This window comes from Capricornis sumatraensis, chromosome 16 (genome assembly GCF_032405125.1).
Source record: "Capricornis sumatraensis isolate serow.1 chromosome 16, serow.2, whole genome shotgun sequence".
NCBI lineage: Eukaryota > Metazoa > Chordata > Mammalia > Artiodactyla > Bovidae > Capricornis > Capricornis sumatraensis.
Window position 1 is genome coordinate 43,708,185 of NC_091084.1, and position 22,274 is coordinate 43,730,458.

General features: G+C 39.4%; 1 protein-coding gene across 1 annotated transcript; it reads left to right on the forward strand.

Annotated features, from left to right (window-relative positions):
* The first annotated feature begins 1,878 nt into the window (after nucleotides 1-1,878).
* ZBED5 (zinc finger BED-type containing 5) lies at nucleotides 1,879-6,981 on the forward strand. Its single transcript, XM_068988816.1, has 3 exons — nucleotides 1,879-1,932; nucleotides 3,549-3,661; nucleotides 4,738-6,981. Exon 3 carries the CDS (start codon nucleotides 4,879-4,881, stop codon nucleotides 6,961-6,963), a length of 2,085 nt encoding a protein of 694 aa, XP_068844917.1. The 5' UTR covers nucleotides 1,879-1,932; nucleotides 3,549-3,661; nucleotides 4,738-4,878; the 3' UTR covers nucleotides 6,964-6,981.
* Nucleotides 6,982-22,274: the final 15,293 nt, after the last annotated feature.

Here is a 22,274-nt window from a genome sequence, read left to right on the forward strand (position 1 = left end):
TATGAAAATGTGGGGTATTTTTCCAATATTGTTAAGAGCTAGACAATTCCTTCAATTACAATGTGATCTTTGCTCTTCAAGTAAAATTCCGCCCCTTCAGCAAAGTGATTCCCCCCTTGGTGGTTCAAAAGCTCAAATGAAACCAATTTAACAGGAATAATTTTAAAATAATAATGAAGACATATGGATAGTCTGCTGCTGCTAAGTCGCTTCAGTCGTGTCCAACTCTGTGCGACCGCACAGATGGCAGCCCACCAGGCTCCCCGTCCCTGGGATTCTCCAGGCAAGAACACTGGAGTGGGGTGCCACTGCCTTCTCCAATGGACAGTCTATCATGAGGCAAAGTTCTGAAGATGCTGAAATGACTGTAAAACATTAAGAACCAAATGTTGATATATATTATCAGTCTTAGGAAATCATCTAGTTCAGTCCTCCCAAAGATTCTGCTGAATAAGAGGCTAGACGTCTTTCAATGCCTTAGAAATTTATTCATATGTCCAAGAAGAGCAAAGTTAGGAAAAACAAAAGCTGCCCTTGGTTTTGACCACAAGTTAGTAATTTCCTATCATTGGCGCAGCGCCTGAAAACAAGATTCAACTTTCTTGACTTGGTTATTTCTATGGGGCCTTGAAAATCTAAAATATTGCGAACAATTGGACTCACTGTTTAATGCTACCCGTATTTCAACAAATTCCTTCCAAGAAGTGTGCATATTTCAAGATGCCAATTTGGAAAAACAGACTGCACGTCTCCACGACAGATCTCACACAAATTAGAATTGAATACACGGCTCGAAGCCTTTTGCTGTTTTGTTTTTAAAAACAGGGGAGGGGGATAGGAGAACTGAGCTTAAAACACCCGAAGTAGGAACGGGGGAGCCTGATGGGCTGCCGTCTATGGGGTCGCACAGAGTCGGACACGACTAAAGCGACTTAGCAGCAGCAGCTATCAAACAGTGTTCTAGAGCGCTGGGCATTCCTCAGAGAGCGAGCCACTAGCGGAGGGTGCAAAGACACAGCAAGCGGACTCTTTGCCATTGACACAGCTGAAACGCCGCCATCCCTACATATTCCTACACGTGGCTCCCGACCCGATCTGGGGTCACCAGCGAGCTCGGGAGAGTGCAGCGCCCCGGGAACATGTCGCTCAGCTCTCAGCTCGGCCCAGCAGGGGCCCCCGACACGCCAGCTTCTGGGAGGGGCGGGGAAGAGAGAGGGCGTTTTCTGCCCGGATTCCAGTGGGAAAACAAGGAAAAGAGGAGGCAGTTGCGCAACCTGGGCTTGGGGTGCGGCTCCAGGAACAAAGAGCGCGTGAAAGGACCAGCAGCCGAGGCTCTGCAAATGCACTCAAATCAACACCGGGGCTGAGCCCTACTGCATAAAGGCACGCAGGTTTCTCGAAGCCAATCCAGCGCTACAGGATCACAAATGCTATCTCGCAGCACCCAGGACTCTGCATTGTAAACAAGCGCCCGGGCTGCTCGAACCCAGGGATATTTGAAAACTATCGCTTCTCGTCGGGTATTAGCTAAGCCTCAAGCGAACGCCCTAAACCAGAGCGATAGCAGCGGCTGCAGCTGGCAGGCTCCTCAACCGACCTGGGTCCTTTCCTTTGGTCCCGCCCCACTGCTCAGCGCGGATAGGTGGCGGGGAGCAATTCTGGCGCTGATTGGACGGCGGCAAAGTCGCTCGTGGAGACTGTAAGTGGGGGTGCCCTAGTGTGCTAAATTTATCTTCAGACAAGCGACCGCGCCAGCTGCGAATCGGATGTCTATGGAGGTGGCATAGGCGATATCCCTGAGCTGAGAGCATCGCCCGGCCCCCCGAATCCTTCTTCCCTCTGTTTTGTTTTTCATTTTCTCCTTCCTCCCTCCCCCCTCCCCCTTCCAGTCCGCGACGACTGGCTCTTGACCCCGTTCAGGCCTCGGTGAAGGTGAGGACCAGAGCCGCCGTGGCGGCTGAGTGGTGCGCTCTGAAATGGCCGCTGCCGTCAGCTTTGTAAAATGGCGGGCGCCGGCTCTGCTGGGGACCGCGGCGCTGCTCTGCAGCCCAGCCGCAGCAGAGACCATTCTCTTCATCGCTGATGGAGATGAGAGAGAAAGATAGTGTCGGGTTCTGAGACGGTTTCCTGCGGTTGTTAGCTAAGGCGACCGCCCGGGGACGCGAGAGGAGTTCCGTAGGCGAGGGTGGATTCCCACAGGAAGCCAGCCCCAGCTGTGGCTGGCAGCGCGCACCTGTGACAAGGAGGAGCCGAGGGATATAGCTGGCTGGGCAGCCCATCGAAGTGACCGTTTTAAAAAGCACTTAGGTACTCGATGGGGTGTCCGTGCCCACTTGCTGCCTCAGCTTTTTGAACAGTGCACTCCTCCCCAGCCCTCCTGCCCCAAGGGTATTGTTCAGAGCAGGAACCACCCGAGGGAGGGGGTGAATGGATGGTGTTACCTGTCAGTTTAGCCAGAAGAAACAAAAGATGAGGGTTCCCCCCGCTCCTTTTCAGGGAGTCAAATAGAAACTTTACTTTTTAGGGAGTCCAGCCTCTTTGTCCTCGAGAGATTCAGGAGAGCACCTCTGAAAATGTGGAGATTAGGCCCTCGTTCCTGAAAACAAAGCGCACCACTCCGTTGTGTCCTTCCCTAGTAGCAAGGGAGAGGGATTGTAAACTTTTAGGTCACCCATTGACTCCACGAAGTTCTCTGCAACTCAGGCCCACTCAGGACTGTGGTAGAACAGTCTGCTCTTTAGCTGCCAATAATGAAGATGTACGGCATTCTGCTGCCAGTTTGAGACCCTCGACTTTCTGGCAGTAGTAACCCATGGTATAGATCATTCATTTCTCTGTGCACCGTCCAACTCCTGGTCCCAGATTTTTAGTGCTTGTGAAATTAAGAGTATTTGGGGACACACAAGCAATGACGAGGCACGTGGGCTCTGCAGTCGAACTTTCTGGGTATTGTTCTTAATTCTTCACAGATGCCTTAACTTAGCAGGAGACTTAAGCTCCCATTTGTTCATCCTTAAAGGATTGTTAATAATAGTCCCTAACTCTCAAATTCGTTTTGAGGATTAAATGAACTCATCTATAAGGGATTTAGCAGTTACTGGCACATAGTAAACAATGATCACTCAGTGAATGTTAGTAACCTTAAGGAACTTGGTTATTGAGAAGAGAGTGTTTATAACAAAAAGGCATAGTTTTTGTAACCTTTCCGTGTATAATTCTATTTTAGATTACCTTAAATGGTTAGTTTTAGAGACATTAAATTGTGGCTATACTTGAAAAAGTTAGGTTTAGTTTCTGAGAATTTTATGTCTTTCTATGAAGTCATGGGGAAGCATTTCAAAACAATGGAATTACCAAAGTATTAAATAAGATAAAATATTAGCACTTTTATTATGTTAGACATCTTCTATTTCAGTCTAAGATCTGCATTTCAGTGAAGAATCATTTGCACTGCCTGGCTCTAAAATAAATTGTAAAGATTGGTCATCTTAGAGGTTTGTAGTTAGTTCTATTTTTACAGTGTCTAATTTTAATTTTTCTCATTCTAGGCTTTTGGTTACTCCCCTTCTACCCTTTCCCTTAATTTTATTTTTTTGAAGAGTCTGCATTTCAAGCTTCCAAGGTGGAGAGTGATTGCAGAAGAGAGTGCTCCTCACTTCAGGTATCTTACCCTCTAGCTGTTAACGGGAAAACCCTTTTGATTCAGGATCTAATATCAGAATCCAAAGGTTACTCTGTAGCCAAATCATAAAGTTTAAATCAAAAGTAACTACGTTTAGATAGACACTAAATTTGAATGCCTTACCTTATAAAGCTAGTATTCTTTAGAAGTCCTAAAATTTGCATTACCATTCCATTTTATGATGCTTTTTAAAAAGTATTATATGAGGAATAAACCTATTAAAATGAGAGTTTATGTTTTCTTTAGGTCCTTGTTAAGCCTTCACCTAAAGAATAATAGGATGCTGAGTACTTAGTAAAATATATGTATTACTTTGAATGAGTCTAATTTGGGATAATATAAATATTTATGTAATTTTAAGTCCAAAGAAATAGTAGCTAATTTTTGGAATACAGTTTATTTTTCAGTGTTAACACACAATATTTAGATATAACAGAATTCTGTATCTTGCAAAACTTTGACCTATTTGTGTGTTTTTGAAGTAGCTCGTCAGAATAGTTATGAGCCCTGAAAGAAGCCTTAAGATGTGTAACAGTGTCAACAATGAGTGTATCTAATGGCAGTAGGCATCAGAAAGCTCAGATTCCAAGATACTATATAGTGAAAGGGTATACAGTGGGTGAATTATGGCCCTATGCTGCCTGTTTTTGGAAATAGAGATTTATTGGAACACAGCTGTGCCCTTCTAACGTATTGTCTATGGCTGCTGCCATTCTCCAACTACAGAGTTGAGTAGTTGCAGTAGAGACCATATGGCCCACCAAGTAAAAAATATTTATCATATGGTACTTTATGGGGAAAATTGGCCAACCCTGCCATGGGACCTCAAGATCGCTTCCTTAAAAATACACTTTTCAGCTCTTTATTATTTCTTGGTCCAGTGGTTCCCAGACTATGTTTTATAGAGTATTAATGTTATCTAAGTTAATGAGCGTTGTGAGAAAAAGATAAATGCTAACAATAGCTTTTTCTTTATAATTTATTTAAAATGTAAGTTTAAGACTACTAAACTCATTTCTATAGCTTTTATTTTTATGTGATAATCTACCTTTAAGAAAAGGTGTGCCATACCCGAGAGCACCAGGAAGTCGAATGAGAGATCACCTGATACACGAACGTGTGATGTTCCATCTGCGCATTGATGCATAGGCAGCATTTACAAATTAACTGATGTGTTGCTATATATCATCTCTTTGATGATTGCTCATTTTCTATGTATCCTGTCTTATAATGTCAACACATTTGTGATACTCAATGTTTATGGTAAATTAACCATGTTTTGTACCACAAATTCATTGCCTATGGATCTGTTACTGAAACAAGGAAGTCTTAAACAAGAAGTAGAATCTTTTTGTTATCAAATTGTGTCTGAATCACATGATCAAAAGGTTGGAATATTACAAAGTGAAGATGAGCAGTTGCAGCCTTCAGTTTCTAAAAATTCAGAAGGTGAGCTTTCCAGGGTCAAATTTATGTCTAATTCCAACAAAATAACTACTTTTAGTAAGAAACCAAAAAGAAGAAAATATGATGAAAGTTATTTGTCTTTTGGATTTACTTACTTTGGAAATAGAGATGCACCTCATGCTCAGTGTGTATTATGTAAGAAAATTTTATCAAATAGCTCTTTGGCCCCTAGTAAGCTTCGAAGACATTTGGAAACTAAACATGCTGCATATAAAGACAAAGACATAAGTTTTTTCAAGCAACATCTTGATTCACCTGAAAATAATAAACCCCCAACACCTAAAATTGTCAATACAGATAATGAAAGTGCTACAGAAGCATCATACAATGTAAGTTACCATATAGCCCTGAGTGGAGAGGCTCATACCATTGGAGAATTGCTTATCAAGCCTTGTGCAAAAGATGTTGTGATGCGGATGTTTGACGAACAGTATAGTAAAAAAATAGATGCAGTACAACTATCAAACAGTACCGTTGCTCGTCGAATTAAGGATCTAGCTGCTGACATTGAAGAGGAACTTGTTTGTAGACTGAAAATTTGTGATGGGTTTTCACTGCAACTAGATGAATCAGCTGATGTTTCAGGACTTGCTGTGCTGCTTGTGTTTGTTCGTTACAGGTTTAATAAGTCTATTGAGGAAGACCTACTCTTATGTGAATCTTTGCAAAGTAATGCCACTGGTGAAGAAATTTTCAACTGCATCAACAGTTTTATGCAGAAACATGAAATTGAATGGGAAAAATGTGTTGATGTTTGTAGTGATGCTTCTAGGGCAATGGATGGGAAAATTGCTGAGGCTGTCACCTTGATAAAATATGTGGCTCCCGAAAGCACCAGTAGTCACTGCCTATTATATAGACATGCACTAGCAGTTAAAACAATGCCTACGTCTCTGAAAAATGTGCTAGATCAGGCAGTACAAATCATCAATTACATTAAAGCTCGACCACATCAATCCAGACTACTAAAAATTTTATGTGAAGAAATGGGTGCCCAGCATACAGCACTTCTTCTAAATACAGAGGTAAGGTGGCTTTCCCGAGGTAAAGTTCTTGTGAGACTTTTTGAGCTTCGTCGTGAACTGTTGGTTTTCATGGATTCTGCTTTTCGACTGTCTGATTGTTTAACGAATTCATCTTGGCTGCTAAGACTTGCATATCTTGCAGATATTTTTACTAAATTAAATGAGGTTAATCTGTCAATGCAAGGAAAAAATGTGACAGTTTTTACAGTATTTGATAAAATGTCATCATTGTTAAGAAAATTGGAATTTTGGGCCTCATCCGTCGAAGAAGAAAACTTTGATTGTTTCCCTACACTCAGTGACTTTTTGACTGAAATTAATTCCACAGTTGATAAAGATATTTGCAGTGCCATTGTGCAGCACCTAAGGGGTTTGCGTTCTACTCTGTTAAAATATTTTCCTGTAACAAATGACAGTCATGCTTGGGTTAGAAATCCATTTACAGTAACTGTTAAACCAGCCTCGTTAGTGGCACGGGACTATGAGAGCCTGATTGATTTAACATCTGATTCTCAAGTGAAACAAAATTTCAGTGAACTTTCACTAAATGATTTTTGGAGTAGCCTAATTCAGGAGTACCCAAGTGTTGCACGGCGTGCAGTTCGCATACTTCTTCCTTTTGCTACAATGCACCTGTGTGAGACAGGCTTTTCATATTATGCTGCCACAAAAACAAAATACAGGAAAAGACTTGATGCTGCACCTCATATGCGGATCCGACTTAGCAACATTACACCTAATATTAAGCGAATATGTGATAAAAAGACACAAAAACATTGTTCTCATTAAAGTTGGAGGGTTATGCATGCCTCTGGATAGCCAAATATAAGATGAAAATAAAAGATGATTTACTTCACTGATGGTATCTTGGGGTTTTAAATGAAATTATTCAAATTTTTTATACTTTTTAGATTTTAAGAAAGGTAAAGAATCACAAATTAAACACATACTACTGTTGGTGATTCTTCTTCACATTGTAATTTCAAAGGGTTCCATGGTGATGGCTGTGGGAAATACTGACTCACAGGATAAAGTTACAGTTCCTTAGCATGACATTTCTTTTCAGGATCTCATCACTGCCAGTCTTTCTAACCATGCCACCCTGTAGCTCTCCAGTCACAGGGACCTTCTTACCTAAACATATCACTGTTTCATGCTTTCAAGTGTCAAAAAACCATTCCTTCCTCATTCCTGAAAAAGTCCTATTTACTTTTCAACCCATTGATTTAATTTATATTCGGTATTTGCATTCTCTTTATCTATTTTTTGTGTATGTCTCAGCTGTGAACCTCTTGGTGTTCTCATAATTCCCAGTGTTACTGGACTCAGCTGTTATGTGGTCTTATCCAGTTCTGTGTCTCCATTATCTAGTAGAAGACCTTGCTAAAGTAGAGGCTAAATAAAGGAAAAAACATTGGTGAAAGTGAACCAGTGAAAAAGGAATAGGATATAGTAGTTACATTTGTTTGTTCTTTTGTAGTCTCTGTGGTCTTGCCTCAGTTATTCAGTTACCTAGAATTTAGTGTGGCCATTAGGCAGAAGTTACTGGAGAATGTCAGGGCTTTGATTCAAGCTGAATACTAGGGGAGGTGGAGGGAGTATGAAAAACATTTTCAGGTCAGCAACTCAGGGTTAAATATTTTTGTGTTACTCCTGTAGTAGTAATTTGTGTTATTTCTGCAGTAGGCTACTAGATAGCTACAGATAGCCATTATTTATTTAATCTTAATTATTCAAACTTATCTCCCATTTTGAGGAAGAGGAGTTCCCTTTCAAGGTAGAACATGATACAGGATTTTAGTTCTCTGAACAGGGATTGAACCCAGGCCCATAGCAGTGAGAACTCAGAGTCCTAACCACCGGACCACCAGGAAATTCCCTAACTAGCTTTTCAACTGTGCTCAGTCTGAGCCTTCCTGAACCTATTATCTCATTTGTAAAATTTTAATTATGCCTTCTCTGAATAGTTAGTAAGATGAAATGAGTATGTATATAAATCTCCTAACAGTAGGTAGTCAGATAAGTGACTTAAATTAGTTCTTGCCATGTTCAACCATGTCCCAGGCAAACTTCATTCCACACTGACTCTTCCAATCTAAGTTTTTATTCTCTGTGAAGACGCAACAGCACTCCAGGCTATAGGACCTGACCTAATCTGAGGCAGCAAGATTGAGTATTTTTAGCCCAGGTTCTTTTCTCTTTTGTCACATCATTAAGCACTTATTTACCTTTCAGTCACCCAGTTAGGTGATTTTATGTTATCAGTAATCTTTATGACAATCCTGTGGGATTAGGTAATTTTTTAATTTGCCTAGGGTCACACAATAAGTAGCAGAACTTAGTTTAAAATGGTCTTCTCTGGCAGTACTTTAGCCATCATTGCATTTCAAACATTTCTAAGAGCATCAGACAATGTCTTAGGATTATGGCTAAAAGCTCCCTACTAAAATGTGCTCCTTTCTTTGAAATCCATTGTGTTTTCTTCTCTAAATTCATCCAGAATAGCCATCTACATCAAAGTATGACTGCTTGTTTTAATATAAAAATATGTAGCATAGAGATTAAATTGCTATTAAGTAAAATCTCTAAAATCAGTCTCTAAAAAGATTCATCCTAACTACTGACACATGCAGTACTAATCTCAGAATTAAATGTACCCTATTTTAAGAAATATGTACGATGCTTTCATGTGTCCATCTGCCTGGTTCCTCAAGTGGAAGAACCTGACTCCCTGTGTGATCTCTGAACCCAGGCCTCTGCTTAAGTTACCTGGCCAGGATGTCAGCCTCTTGAGATACAAGACCTCTCACTTTCTGATCCTTTATCCCTAACCGCTTCCTCTGAGAGTCTCCTTTTCTGCATTTAAGCCCAAGTCTATTGACTTGAGACCCTGCTAACTGCTACTCGATCTGTTTAATGCCAACACTACCCAACTTGGTTCTTGATGTCAACTGCTTACCTGCTCTATAACCTGTCAGGACTCATCTGTGGGTACTGTGTACAGCTAGTGAGAATAAACTTTTCTACATAAAGGTGGGTCTTGTACCTGTTGAATGATAGGCAAGGCTTGTTCCAGACAGCAACTTCTGTATTCTAACCTACTGAAGTTCCATGACTAAATCCCAAAAGAGAAGCTTCTTTTCCTTTATGTTCAAACTCTGCCTGCTTCAGAATCAGCCTTCCTTAAATACAACCAAAGTAGGCAAAGTTAAGTCTTGGACACTGAGATTCCCTTTCTTTTGTACCTCCAATGCCCTTTGCCCTTCTGCCAGTATTCTGTTAGGTTCTGGATGCTAGAAACTCTGGAACTAGAGAGAAGCCTGAAAAACCCCTTCACACAAAAAAGAGAAAACCATAGGAAGAAATGAATGGCATTCTCCTTAATATTGCAAGAGATATTTAGGGTCTAAATAACATGGCACCCTCAAATGACAGCTACCCTTCCTGCCTATGCACGAAACAGCGAAGTTCCCATAATGTGTCCAACCCAAGAGGGCTTTCCTAATTTTTTTTTTTTTTTGCCAGTTCTTGAAATTAATTTAACTGGATCTACACTTTCCTTAAAATATCAACGTTTGTTGTATTAGACAAGACTCTCAATTGTAATTTATAGGAAACCAAATCAAACTTACCAGGGACTTCCTTGGCAGTCCAGTGATTAAGACTCCATGCTTCCACTGCAGTGGGCTCAGGATTGATCCCTGGCTGGGGAACTAGATCCCACCTGGGGCTGTTCCATCTCCCCCCACACCCTCCACTGCTACTCAGCCCAAGAAAGGCCAGATCACCTTAAGAAAGTTTACTTACTGGTCAGTGTTTGTAGTAGCCTCAGGGATGACTGGATCTGTTTAAATGATATTATCAGGGATCTCCATGGCTTTTTTGTTTTGTTGTATTGAGGTATAGTTACAATAGTAAATGTACATTATCCTGCTTTTAAGTCACATGTTTCAAGCACAGCTGACCCTTGAACAACACAGGTTTAAACTGCTTGGGTCTGCTTATACCCAGATTTTTTTCAGTAGTAATATAGAGTATTTACACTATCCATGGTTAGTTAAATCTGTGACTAGAGAGGGCTGACTAAATTATATGCAGATTTTCAACTTTGTAAAGGGTTGGCACCCCTGACCCCATGTTCAAAGGTCAACTGTAATGGAAATTGCCTTGATTTCTTTTTTTTTGTCTTTTTAAAAAATGTTATTAAAGTTTAGTTGATTTACAGTGTAGTGTTGATTTCTGCTGTACAGAAAAGTGATTCAGTTTTATATATATATCTTTTTCATATTCTTTTCCAGTATGATTTATCACAGAGTATTGAATGTAGTTCCCTGTGCTAGACAATAGGGCCTTGTTGTTTGTTTATTCATCCTATACATAATAGTTTGTATCTGCTAATCCCAAACTCCCAGTCCTTCCCTCCCTGCTGCCCTTCCACCTGCCCAGATTTCTTAATGAGGATCATTTCCTATGTCAGTCTTGCCGTAGTACCATGTGGTGTTGTTCAGTCGTTAAGTTGTGTTGGTCTCTTTTGCAGCAGACTCCATGGACTGTAGCCCACCAGGGTCCTCTGTCCATGGGATTTCCCAGGCAAGAATACCGCAATAAGTTGCCATTTCCTTCACTAGGGGATCTTCCCGACCCACGGATTGAACCCTTGTCTCCTGAATTGGCAGGTGGATTCTTTGCCACTGAGCCACCTGCATACCGCACATATACTATATATATATATACAAACTATAATCTCTTGTAGCTTAGAATTCCTTTGGATCATTCATAGAGTTTAGAAAATTTCTAATCATACTGTAAGTGCTCAGTGAATTGAATTCCCTAACTTGAAAGGTACAAATATTAAGGTGAAATGTAATTCATACTATAACATGAAAATTAGCTTTAAAATCCTTGTCTCACTTAAATCAGGCAGTAACTTTTTGTTTTGGTTTTTTTTACTCTATACAAGGTTTCTTTTTTTTTGTAGGAAAATATACATTACACAAAATTTAAGCACTTTTAAGTATACAGTTCAGTGACATTAAGGACATTGACAGTGTTGTGCAACCGTCACCATCATCCATCTCCAGAACTTTTTCATCTTCCCATACTGAAACTGTCTACATTAAATAGTAATTCCCCACAATTCCCCTCCCCTAGTCCCTGGCACTCATCATTCTTACTTTTCTGTTTCTGTGAATTTGGCTAATCTTGGGACCTCATAGTGGAATCATACAGTATTTGTCCTTTTAAGTCTGTCTGATTTCATTCTGCTTATAATGTTTTCTAGGTTTGACTGTGTTGTAGCATGCGTCAAAATTTGCTCTTTTTAAGGCTGAGTAGTATTCCATGTGTGTGTGTACATTTTCTTTATCCATTCATCCATCAATGCACATTTGGGTTATATCTGTCTTTGGCTACTGTGAATAATACTACCGTGAACATGGGAGTGCAAATATCTTTTAACTCCCTAGAGCAGCATTCCTTTAATAAGCTCCCCTATTTCCTTAAAAGTGCAATTTTTTATTCTCCAAAGTAAACTCACATACAACTCCTGAAAGAATCCATAGCTGTGTAAATCTAGATACCTCTGGAACTACATATGTTATTTACTTTAATTTTTTAAAGTTGGTATAACTGCACCATTAATTAGTGCAATGGAAAGAATTCTGAAGCAGCTGTCAAGAGACTTGTGTTTTGCAACTAATTAACTGCCTTAAGTTCATCTTCTCTTGGCTTTGGTTGCTTCACTTACAAAATGAAATGGGTTGAACTAGAATGAGTTCTAAGGTTCTCGTCAAATAAGATAAAAATTTTAACCTAAATAAAGATTACAGTGATGAAAAGATGTGCTGAGGTATTTGAAATACAGGGTTTTTTCCCCTTGGAAGCCAAGCTTTTTTTTTTTAATTGAAGTGCAGTTGATTTACAGTGTTGTATCAATTTTTGCTGTACAGCAAAGTGACTCAGTTACACACACACACACACACACACATATATATATATACACATTCTTTTCCATTATGGTTTATCATGGGATATTGAATATAGTTCCCTGTGCTTGATAGTAGGACCTTGTTTAAGACAAGGTTTTTTCTTTCTGGCCTAACCACTTGGCTTGTAGGATCTTAGTTCCTTGACAGGGATCAAGCCTGTGCCCCCAGCATTGGAAGCATCAAGTCCTAACCACTGGACCAGGAGGGAATTCCCATAAACCAAGCTTATTAAATGAATCTTAAACTATAATGCTTTTCAATAACCAAATGATGAAATTTATAAATTGCTCCATTGTGGGATACTTGCTAAATGAAATGGTTTTTTTGGAAGGGGGAATTTAGAAAACATTGGAAAAACTAAAATATGTTTGGTTATGACTATGTGGGAATCTAATATAATTTAAGGAATAATTTATGCATCAGGCAGTTTGTAGTGGAATTTATTGACTAATCCCCAGCATCTTTTTTTTTTTCTCTCCCAGAATGTACTCTTTGTTTTCTTTCAGGTATCTACTTTTACCCTACATAATCCATATGTTTAAGTAAAAGCTGACCCCACTTCAGCTTTAGGTATGGACTTGTTTCAAAATAGTTTTTTTCACCCCAGTTCACAATAGGAAACAGATTTTACATTATAATCTAGTTGTGAGTATGTGTAAGCACCAAAGTGTCATAAAACAGTACTGATCCTTCATATGTACAATGTAGTTGCAAATATATTTAATTTTTTTCAATGATGAAGACTCAAAAGATTAATTTCTTGATCCATTCTTAGGTTGTAATCCATCATTTGAAAAATATCGGTGAATGTAATGCCATTGCTCTTACAAAAATTGTTCAGGGAATCTGCCTCTAAGCCTATTGAGTCATACTATTACTCTGGCCACAGAAACTGGCCCAGGAATAGCTTGAGACCCAATACAAGCAAGTGAAAGGCAAGAGCTGTATTACAGGGCCTTTGACAAAAGATGCTTCCTCACTCTTAAGGAAGAGATAAATATCCTGTGTGCTTGGGAGGCCTGGAATTGCTGCAACTCTAGCTACCAGCATGAGGATAAAGCCGATACCTAGCGAAGGCCACAGCCAAAAAAATGAGAAATCAGAACCCTGATGGAACCAAACTTGATCACTTTCCTGCCTTTAATTTTTTTGTTACCTAAGGCAGTAAAACTCTTTATTGTTTAAGACCCTTTACATTGGATTTTCCATTACTGTAGACAAAATCTTCTTAACTAATATAGTGGTCTAAAGGGAAAACAGTAGAAAGTCAGAACTTATTGATAAACTTAGCTGCAATGATTAGTTCCATCCCAAACTCAAGTAATCTGATCTCTGGTTATTATGCCATCTACCATAGTGCTACCACTCAAAACTCTGCCACTGGTAATATTTTATAGGTCAGAAACTAAATCAGTGTGTATATTGACATTATGAGATTTTATCAAATGCCGTTTCTCTTAATGGGATAGCTTGGTAATAAATGGATTTTATGTATTAGTTTAGGCTGGCCTGGTAATGAATCTGGTATATAATTCAAATTAGAAATTAAACTTGAAAAATCTTCAGTCTGCCTTTAATTTGCTGAAGATAGATGTGATGGGATTTTTTTTTTTAACTTTTTAAGGTTTAATAAGTCATGTGTTTTGTAGGGGAAATAATCATCCAGAAATAATTTTCTTTCAAAGTTATCAAGTGCCCTATAAGGTTGTTTTAACTTCTCAGAAAAGTTATGTGTAAACAAAGCAAAATCTGTTATATGACAGTTCACAAGGCTTTCTTGACAAATACTTTTGAGCAAAATAAACCTTTCCCCAAATAAGCTGGGACTTCAGGTGTAAGGTGATTATCTAATTGCCTACATTTGTCTATTGTACAAAATGAAGTAAGTCAGAAAGAGAAAAACAAATGTCATATATTAATGCAAATATGTGGAATCTAGAAAAATGGTACAGATCAATCTAGTCCCAGAGCAGGAACAGAGATGTGAACATAGAGACCAGATGTGTGGACCCAGGGGAAAGGGATTGGGTGGGATGAATTGGGAGATAGGTTTGACGTGAATATACTACCATTTGTAAAATATCGCTAATGGGAACCTGTGGTATAGTCCAATGGGCTCAGCTCAGTGCTCTGAGATGCCCTAGATGGGTGAGTTGAGGGTGGGAGAGGGAGGTTCAGGAGGGAAGGGATATACGTGTGTGTTTGTGTGTATGTATGTGTGTGTGTGTACTGAGTAACTTCATTGTACAGCAGAAACTGACAACATTGTAAAGCAGTTATGCCCCGATTAAAAATAAATAAATGCTTACATTTGACTCCTACCTTCCTAAAAGTCCATAGACATGCTGAAAGAAATATCAAATTTAGTCAGAATCCACAGAAACACTAAGAAACAAAAAGGAGTAAAGATGTCATTACTCTCAAAAGTATTTACATTCTAGTGGAAAATACTAACTGTTAAGTGCTACTAGGTAAATAAAACAGGTTAATGAAGGAGAATATTAACTGAGTTAATCTGAGATGGTCTCTTTGAGAATGTGACATTTGAGCCAAAACCTTAGTGCTAAGAAGGAGCCAGTCAGATTAAAATTGGGGAAAGAATAATCCAGATCGAGAGAAGGCAAGTGCAAACACCCTGATACTGAAAGAGCTCAGTGTGTTTGAGGAATAGAAAGATTAACCATCTGGAATAAAGAGCACTGTTGTGGTGGTAAAAATTTCTCAGAAGTAGGAAGAAACCAAATTATTTAGGGTGAAATGGCTGCGGTTCATGGGGTTGCAAAGAGTCGGACACGACTGAGTGACCGAACTGAAGGTAAAGTGTTAGTTGCTCAATCATGTAGTCTCTTTGCAACCCCACGGACTAGCCCTCCAGTCCTCTATACATGGGATTTCCCAGGCAAGAATACTGGAGTCGGTTGCCGTTTCCTTTTCCAGGGGATCTTCCTGACCCTGGGATTAAACCCAGGTCTCCTAGATTGCTGGTGGAGTCTTTACTGTCTGAGCCACCAGGGAAGCCCCATTTAGGGTTTCAAAGGCCAGTGTAAGGAGTTTGGATTTTGTTTCAAATACAATGGGAAGGCGTTGTGGTTCTCAAAGGGGAGAAGGGCATAGGGGTTAGGTTACCATCTCCAAGGGGTATTTGTAAATGTGTGAGGGCATTGAGGGCTATAACTGCAGTATTTTAAACCCATTTGAGCATTATCACCATTTCTTTTGAAGAGCTCAAAGTTTGGATGATACTGAGACCTTCATATACTTCTGAGGAGACCCAGAACCTTATAGAGACCCCACTTCGGAAAATGTACATGTTAATTGAAACAGTTTACATCTCCACTCTTAAAACGAAGGAACATATATTGGGCTCTTTTCATCTCATAGAGTGCCATGCTGGACTCCTTATGGCACTCTTTTGTGGCACAAACTGGACAGTTATCTAAATTTAGGAACATGCAAAATTGAATAGTGATTATCTTATTTTTTCTCATAAGGAAATATAGTGCACTAATCAAAGGCTTATGATGTATAAAAGTTGCCATGATTTGGCTTTCAGTATGTTTTTGTTGAGTGAAGGGATGAATGTTGAGTCTCCAAACCTCATCTACTAACTCTTAAGTTGGCTGCTAAATATTGTCCTTTTTGTTGTCATAACACTTCCCCGCCCTTCCCCTGTCCCTCAGCAAGAAGATTTCAGAATTCTTAGAGGGTAGAGAAGCAAAAGGGACTAATCCTTAAGAATTTCACCGTTGGAACTATTTTTTAACTTCATTTTTAATGATTTCAGGACTTTATGTAAAGAAGCCCCTATCTCTTTGCCCAAAATAAAGGAAACTCTGGTCTGAATGGTACAGCAGTGGAATTAGCTTGGGAAAACAGAGTAAGATTTTAGTCCAAGACTTTTCTCCATGCTACTAAGATAATATTTTAAAAATCACTCTGGATGTTCATTTCTAGAGCATTTCATAGGTCTTAGGCAATTAATTCTGAAGTAGGTTATATTACCATTTACAGCAATGGAAGAATTAAAATGCCCAACACGAAGTACTTTGGGTTTAGAGAAGGGCTTTCAAAATACAAAATGTTATTTTTACTCTTCTAAATGTATAAATGAAAAGATTAAACATCATCTCTTATGATTTCTTATATTAAGAAGTATATTGTCAGGCATCAAATGCTTCTGGAGTCTTTAAAAGGCTCCCAGATTCACTCAGCAATATTCATACACCATTTTTTTCCTCAACCAAGCACTTATTTCAAGAGGCAGTAGTGAGAATCACTCTAGAATACACTCACCCTTACAGCAATTCACTTTTCACATCCCCCTCTCAGCTTTTAAGTATACATTTGTTCTATCAAAGCACCCTGAATCAACCAGACAGCTGTCATCAGAACTAAGCCAACATAACATCCCTTTCAGGAAGGCTTTGGAAAAAAACTTTCTTTCTGATAGTCACACTGTGTACTTGTTTTAGAAAACAGGACTACTGTCAAGGTTTCAGTGAAATGTCAGATACAATATAGTGCTCTAGTCTGGTATGTTCTGAGTCTTGCTGATTTCACAACACATTGATTACCAATAAGGATGGTCTCAGTATTCCTGAAACATCAGAGAAGTCTAATATTTTTTAAATTGTGCAGCAGAAATAAACTACCTATTCTATTTTTGCTTTATTTAGCATTCAAGGAAAAAAGCAGACTTCCTTCCATTAAGCTTTACGATAAAACATGAGAAATGAATAGTATTTGAAACAAAGCCCTGAAGATCAAGAAACAAAGTCTGTTATGAAAATTATTGAAGAATTGTTTGGTGTGTGTGTGGAGCATTTATCTAGTACCTAGTCAAATAATGAAACACAGCTATGCCTCGGCTTTGTATTACATCACTGCCAGTGAAATTCACTCAAATCAGGACGAAGTTGATAAACACATTTCCAAGTCATAAAATACTAAAAACACACTACTCAAAAAGATTAAGATGAAACCTTTATGTTTTCATTTCCAATTGTATCAAAAATGAATGTAAGCTCCATGGGGGCAAAAACCTTGTTTTTCTTATCCGCCTCTATTTTCAGAGCCTCAAATATGTCTGACACCTAGTAGTTATATAAGTGTTAAATGTCAACATGGTAGAGATGGGGAAAGTCTAGGTTTGAATCTCCATTCTGACACTTTAAAGTTGTAGAACCTTGGACTAGTCACTTAAATTCTCTTGACCCTCAGTTTCTTCTTCTGTAAAAGAGGAATAATATTTTAGTCTCCGTTTTTCCAGTATGTTTTTTACAAACACCACCAAGCAGTTTTCCAGTTTCAGCAGCCACTGTCTGAGGTGTCCTACAATTTAATTCAGTTCTGACACTGTTTACCTGGAGATAGTGTCAGATCCCACTAAAGTCTCAGTCCAACAAGACTCCCCACCAACCTTCAGGCACCAGTAGCAAGTACAGGTTAAATCGGATGTCCCCATCACCCCCTCTTCAGTTTGCTAGAGTGGCTGACAGAACTGAGAGAAACATTTACTTATATTTACTGGTTTGTTATAAAAGACTCTAACTCAGAAATAGGGTAAAGTATGTAGGAAGGAGGGAAAGAGTGTGGAGTTTCCAAGTTCTCTGTGCTCACCAACACAGAACAACTCTTGTTTAAGAGTTTCTACAGAGCTTAATCTGTAGCCTCCCCTACTTTCCCCTTCCCATAGGTTAGTGCCCCATCCTGAGGTTATCTAGGGACCCCACCCTGGGTCACTTCATTAGCATAAACTTTAGTGCTCAAAAGAGACTTCTACTGAAAGACAAAAGGCTCTCCTATCAGAAAACTCCCAAGAATTTTCTTTAGATGGCTCTGTGCCAGAAACCCAGGACTAAGACCACATATATTATTATATCACACTGTTACTTACAGCTCTGCTCTGAGAGTCAAATAAGATATGTATGTAAAGTTACTATAAAATTCTATAGCATTACTTAAAAACCATTATTGTAATACCGACAATGCTATAATAAAACATTGTCTGGTAGAGATCCCTAGTTACATACATACACATGCACACATATATATAAAATAGATGCTTTTTACTCATTTTTAATTATATTTCTGTGAGGTATGCCATCAGTATTAGTTATCCGTTGAGTAATACAGTAATTTATTGACCTTAAAAAACCTTTATTTCCTCACAGTTTCTGTAGATCAGGAATCCAGGTGCAGTTTTAGGTTCAGACTGCTTCAGGGTCTCCCACAGCTGCAAAGAAGATAGTTGGCCGGGCTACAGTCATTTCAAGGCTCCACTGGGGAAGGATCCACTCCACAGCTCATTCCTGTTGGTTGGATTCAGTTTTCAACAGGCTGCTGGACTGAGTGGGAGGCTACCCTCAACACCATGGCACATGGACCTCTGTGGCTGCTTACAACATGCCAGCTGGCATCATCAAAGTGAGCAAGTGAGAGATTGCCAGTAGCGCAGCAGTCACAGACTTTTATAACCTAATTTTGGAAGTGTTATTCCACCACTTTTCTTGTATTCATTAAAACAAGTTACTAAAAAAAAAAAGTTACTAGTGAACCAGGATACAGGCTTTCATGAGCTACCAAATCTGCTATTATCTTGATCTTGTACTTTCCAGCCTCCAGAAGAATTGTGAGATACAAATTTCTGTTGATTACTAAAAAAAAAGAAAGTTACTAGATTCAGCCGACATTCAAAAAGAGAGCATTACACAAAGGCATGAATACCAGGAGGCAGAGATCACCTTGAGCCATTTTAGAAGGCTACCTTCTGCAGGCTCAGCGTGTTCAAGTTCCATTCCAAATCACATCTGCCTGACTACAAACCCCATAGTGTTTTCATCTACTATTCTATCTACAGTTTTGAGTCTTGAAGCATGAGCCTGAGTTTTCAAGGTAACTAAGGCAGAGTTGTTTAAAAAAAGAAAAGAAAAGCATGACCTAAGATTTAATAAGCAGAGTTGGAATTTGGGGGATTCCCCAAAAGTCAGAGTTTAGAAGGAGTCACAGTGGCAGAGGTAGAGTCAGACTTCAGTCTCAGAGCCAGAGGATAAAAGGAGTTGAGGGGTGGTGTGGGGGAGTCGTAGAGCAATATCCTAGAGCAACCATAACGGGTAACTGGGGAACGGAATTTGAAACCTTCAGTTGGGTTGGCTTCTCAGTTCACTTTCAAAGCTAAGGTTATCTTGAAGTAGTATTTTCCCCTAGACTGTCACAGTGACTCCAGAAACTTCGGGCAGGTAAATCAGGCAGTGTACCTCAGGTGGCTACATCCAGGGAAGGAAACCTCATTTCACATCCACAGTATCAGTCACTGATATGCACTGTCCAAGACTGCATTTTATCCCTTCCTCACAATCATCAGAGCAAACTGTGATAAACAGAAACAACCTCAGGCACAGAGAACAAGAAATACGAAGATGAGAACAAAATCAAGAACCATCAAATACCCAAGGAATACCAATAGCCATGAAGGGTGATACCAGTCAACAAACAAAAGAACTAACACTCAAGCAGGTAGTTATTAGAATAAACAAAGGAGGATCTCGGAAACAATAATTACTGTTTACTTAGTGCATACTGGGTGTGGTATCAGGCATTGTTCTCACTTCTTTTTAAAGTTAGTGCTTATATTGAATATCCCCAGAGGACTATGAGAGAAATGGCATCTAACTTGGATGAAAAACAAGTAGTTAAAGATGATTTTTAAAAAATTAAAAGATGGTCTAAACAGTAAATTGGCACTGATGGAGAGCCAAACTGAAATAATAAGCTGAAGAGTCATTCCAAAAGAACAAAGATATGAGGGAACAGTGATTTAAGAAACCTGCAAGATGAGTACTGAGATTTCAGTATTTCTCTCATAGTTCCAAAGAAGAGATAACAGAATTGTAAGGCAGCAATAACTGAAAAAATGAGAAAAATTCCTGTATGATTTGTGTAGTTTAAGAGAAATGTTTAATGCCATTCCTATTTTTAAAAATCAAACATTATGTAAGTGTATCTTATTTTTATTTTCCCGGTTGCATCTGAAATTTTACCACTTTTTATTGTATGTCCTTCCCCACCCCAGCCCTACCCTGAATCTCACAGCTTGTGGGATCTTAATTCCCAATGTTAGTCTCTCAGTCCTGTCTGACTCTTTGCCACCCCAGTAGCCCACCAGGCTCCTCTGTCCATGGAATTCTCCAGGCAAGAATACTGGAATGGGTTGCCATTTCCTTCTCTAGGGGATCTTCCCAACCCAGGGATGGAATCCAGGTTTCCCACATTTCAGGTAGATTCTTTGCCAGCTGAGACACCAGGAAAACCCCTATTAAATGTATTTCAAAATCATATACTATATGTTTTCATGATAATTATGCTTTATTTAGCCTTCTGTTTTGAAACAGATTTAGGTTTACTGAAATGCTGCAAAAATGGTACAAATGCCCTTCACCTAGATTCCCATCTAGGTTAACATATTGTACATTGTACAATTATAAAAATTAATAAATTAACATGAGTACAATGCCATTAAACAACAAATATACTTTATATAATCTAGGAGGAAAAATAAGTCACTGATGATTATTATATATAGATACATACAAAACGAAGGAAAAGGTTGCTACTACATTCTTATCTCTATAACATCTCCAGGTTCTGTTTACAGTATTATTCTATTATCATCTATTCCATACTCATTTTGCCAGCATCCGTAGCCGGTTGACCAGGTAGGTGGTGCTAGTGGTAAAGAATCTGCCCGCCAGTGCAGGTGATGCAAGAGACAAGGCTTCAATCTTTTGGTTGGAAAGATCCCCTGGAAAAGAAAATGACAACCCACTCCAGTATTCTTGCCTGGAAAATCCCATGAACAGAGGAGCCTGGCAGGCTACCACCCATGGGGTCACAAAGAGTTGGACATAACTGAGTGACTGGGCACATACACACACATAGCTGGTTGAACTTTTCTTATGATGTGGCGATCTTCATCCCTGAGGAATGAGTCCTTGGTGGTTCTGTTAATATTTGAATTGGATTGCTGTAGTTTCCTATTGACTTTTACCACTGTATATGGGCTTCCCCAGTGGCTCAGCAGTAAAGAATCTACCTCAAATGCAGGAGACACAGGTCCAGTCCCTGGGTCGGGAAGATCCCCTGGAGAAGGAAATGGCAACTCACTCCTGTGTTCTTGCCTGGGAAATCCTATGGACAGAGAAGCCTAGCAGGCTACAGTCCATGGGGGTCGCAAAGAGTCAGACATGACTTAGTGACCAACAACATGCCAGTACTAGTAAGTGACCTGGCTTTGAGACCTTCTCCTTGCTTCCGTTATGTTGTAGCAGTCAGATTTCCCCTTGATAAAAAGGGATAAATCATCTCAACAAAGCTGTAAACTCTCCTCCCCTCCTTTTATTCCAATGTCAAGAAGAGTCCAAAATAATTAACGAGGCATATAAACTTTCAATTAATTGGAACCAGTATTGGATTTTTAGGGGAAAATATTCTTTCCTTGAACCTTTAAATAGGCAGAGCTCAAAGTCACAGGACTAGCAATTCACAAGACATTTTGTGAGTGGATCCGTAAGTACTAAGAGAGTTGTCTGTCTCATTCCCCAGCTTGCAAATCATTGACAAAGGAGAAATTGCACTGTGTTTTGGTTGCTAGTTCACAACACACAATGCTGTGGGACAAGTGTTGGCAATTTTTTTCCTGTAAAAGGCCAGATAGTAAATAATCCAGGCTTTAGCCTTAAGCACCACATACAGGATCTGTCATATTCTTTGGTTTTGCTTACAACCCTTCAAAAGTTAAAAAAAAAAAAAAAAAGTCATTCTTAAAGGCTGTACAAAAACAGGATGTGGGCCAGGTTTGACCCTTAGACTATTAATATAATTTGCTAATCCTTGCTGTAGGACACTCCAGTGTTCTTGCCTGGAGAATCCCAGGGACGGGGGAGCCTGATGGGCTGCCGTCTATGGGGTCGCACAGAGTTGGACACAACTGAAGCGACTTAGCAGCAGCAGCTGTAGAACAACAATCGAATTTTGCAAAGTATCCCACTCCCTGCTGGTGCTAGAACTGAGTCTTCCAAAGACCTTTGAAGAGTTGTAAAGGCCTGCTGCTTCTGG

Bases quoted from the DNA above. Each gene is read 5' to 3' on its own strand.
- ZBED5 (XM_068988816.1), top strand. From the start codon at position 4,879: ATGATTGCTCATTTTCTATGTATCCTGTCTTATAATGTCAACACATTT.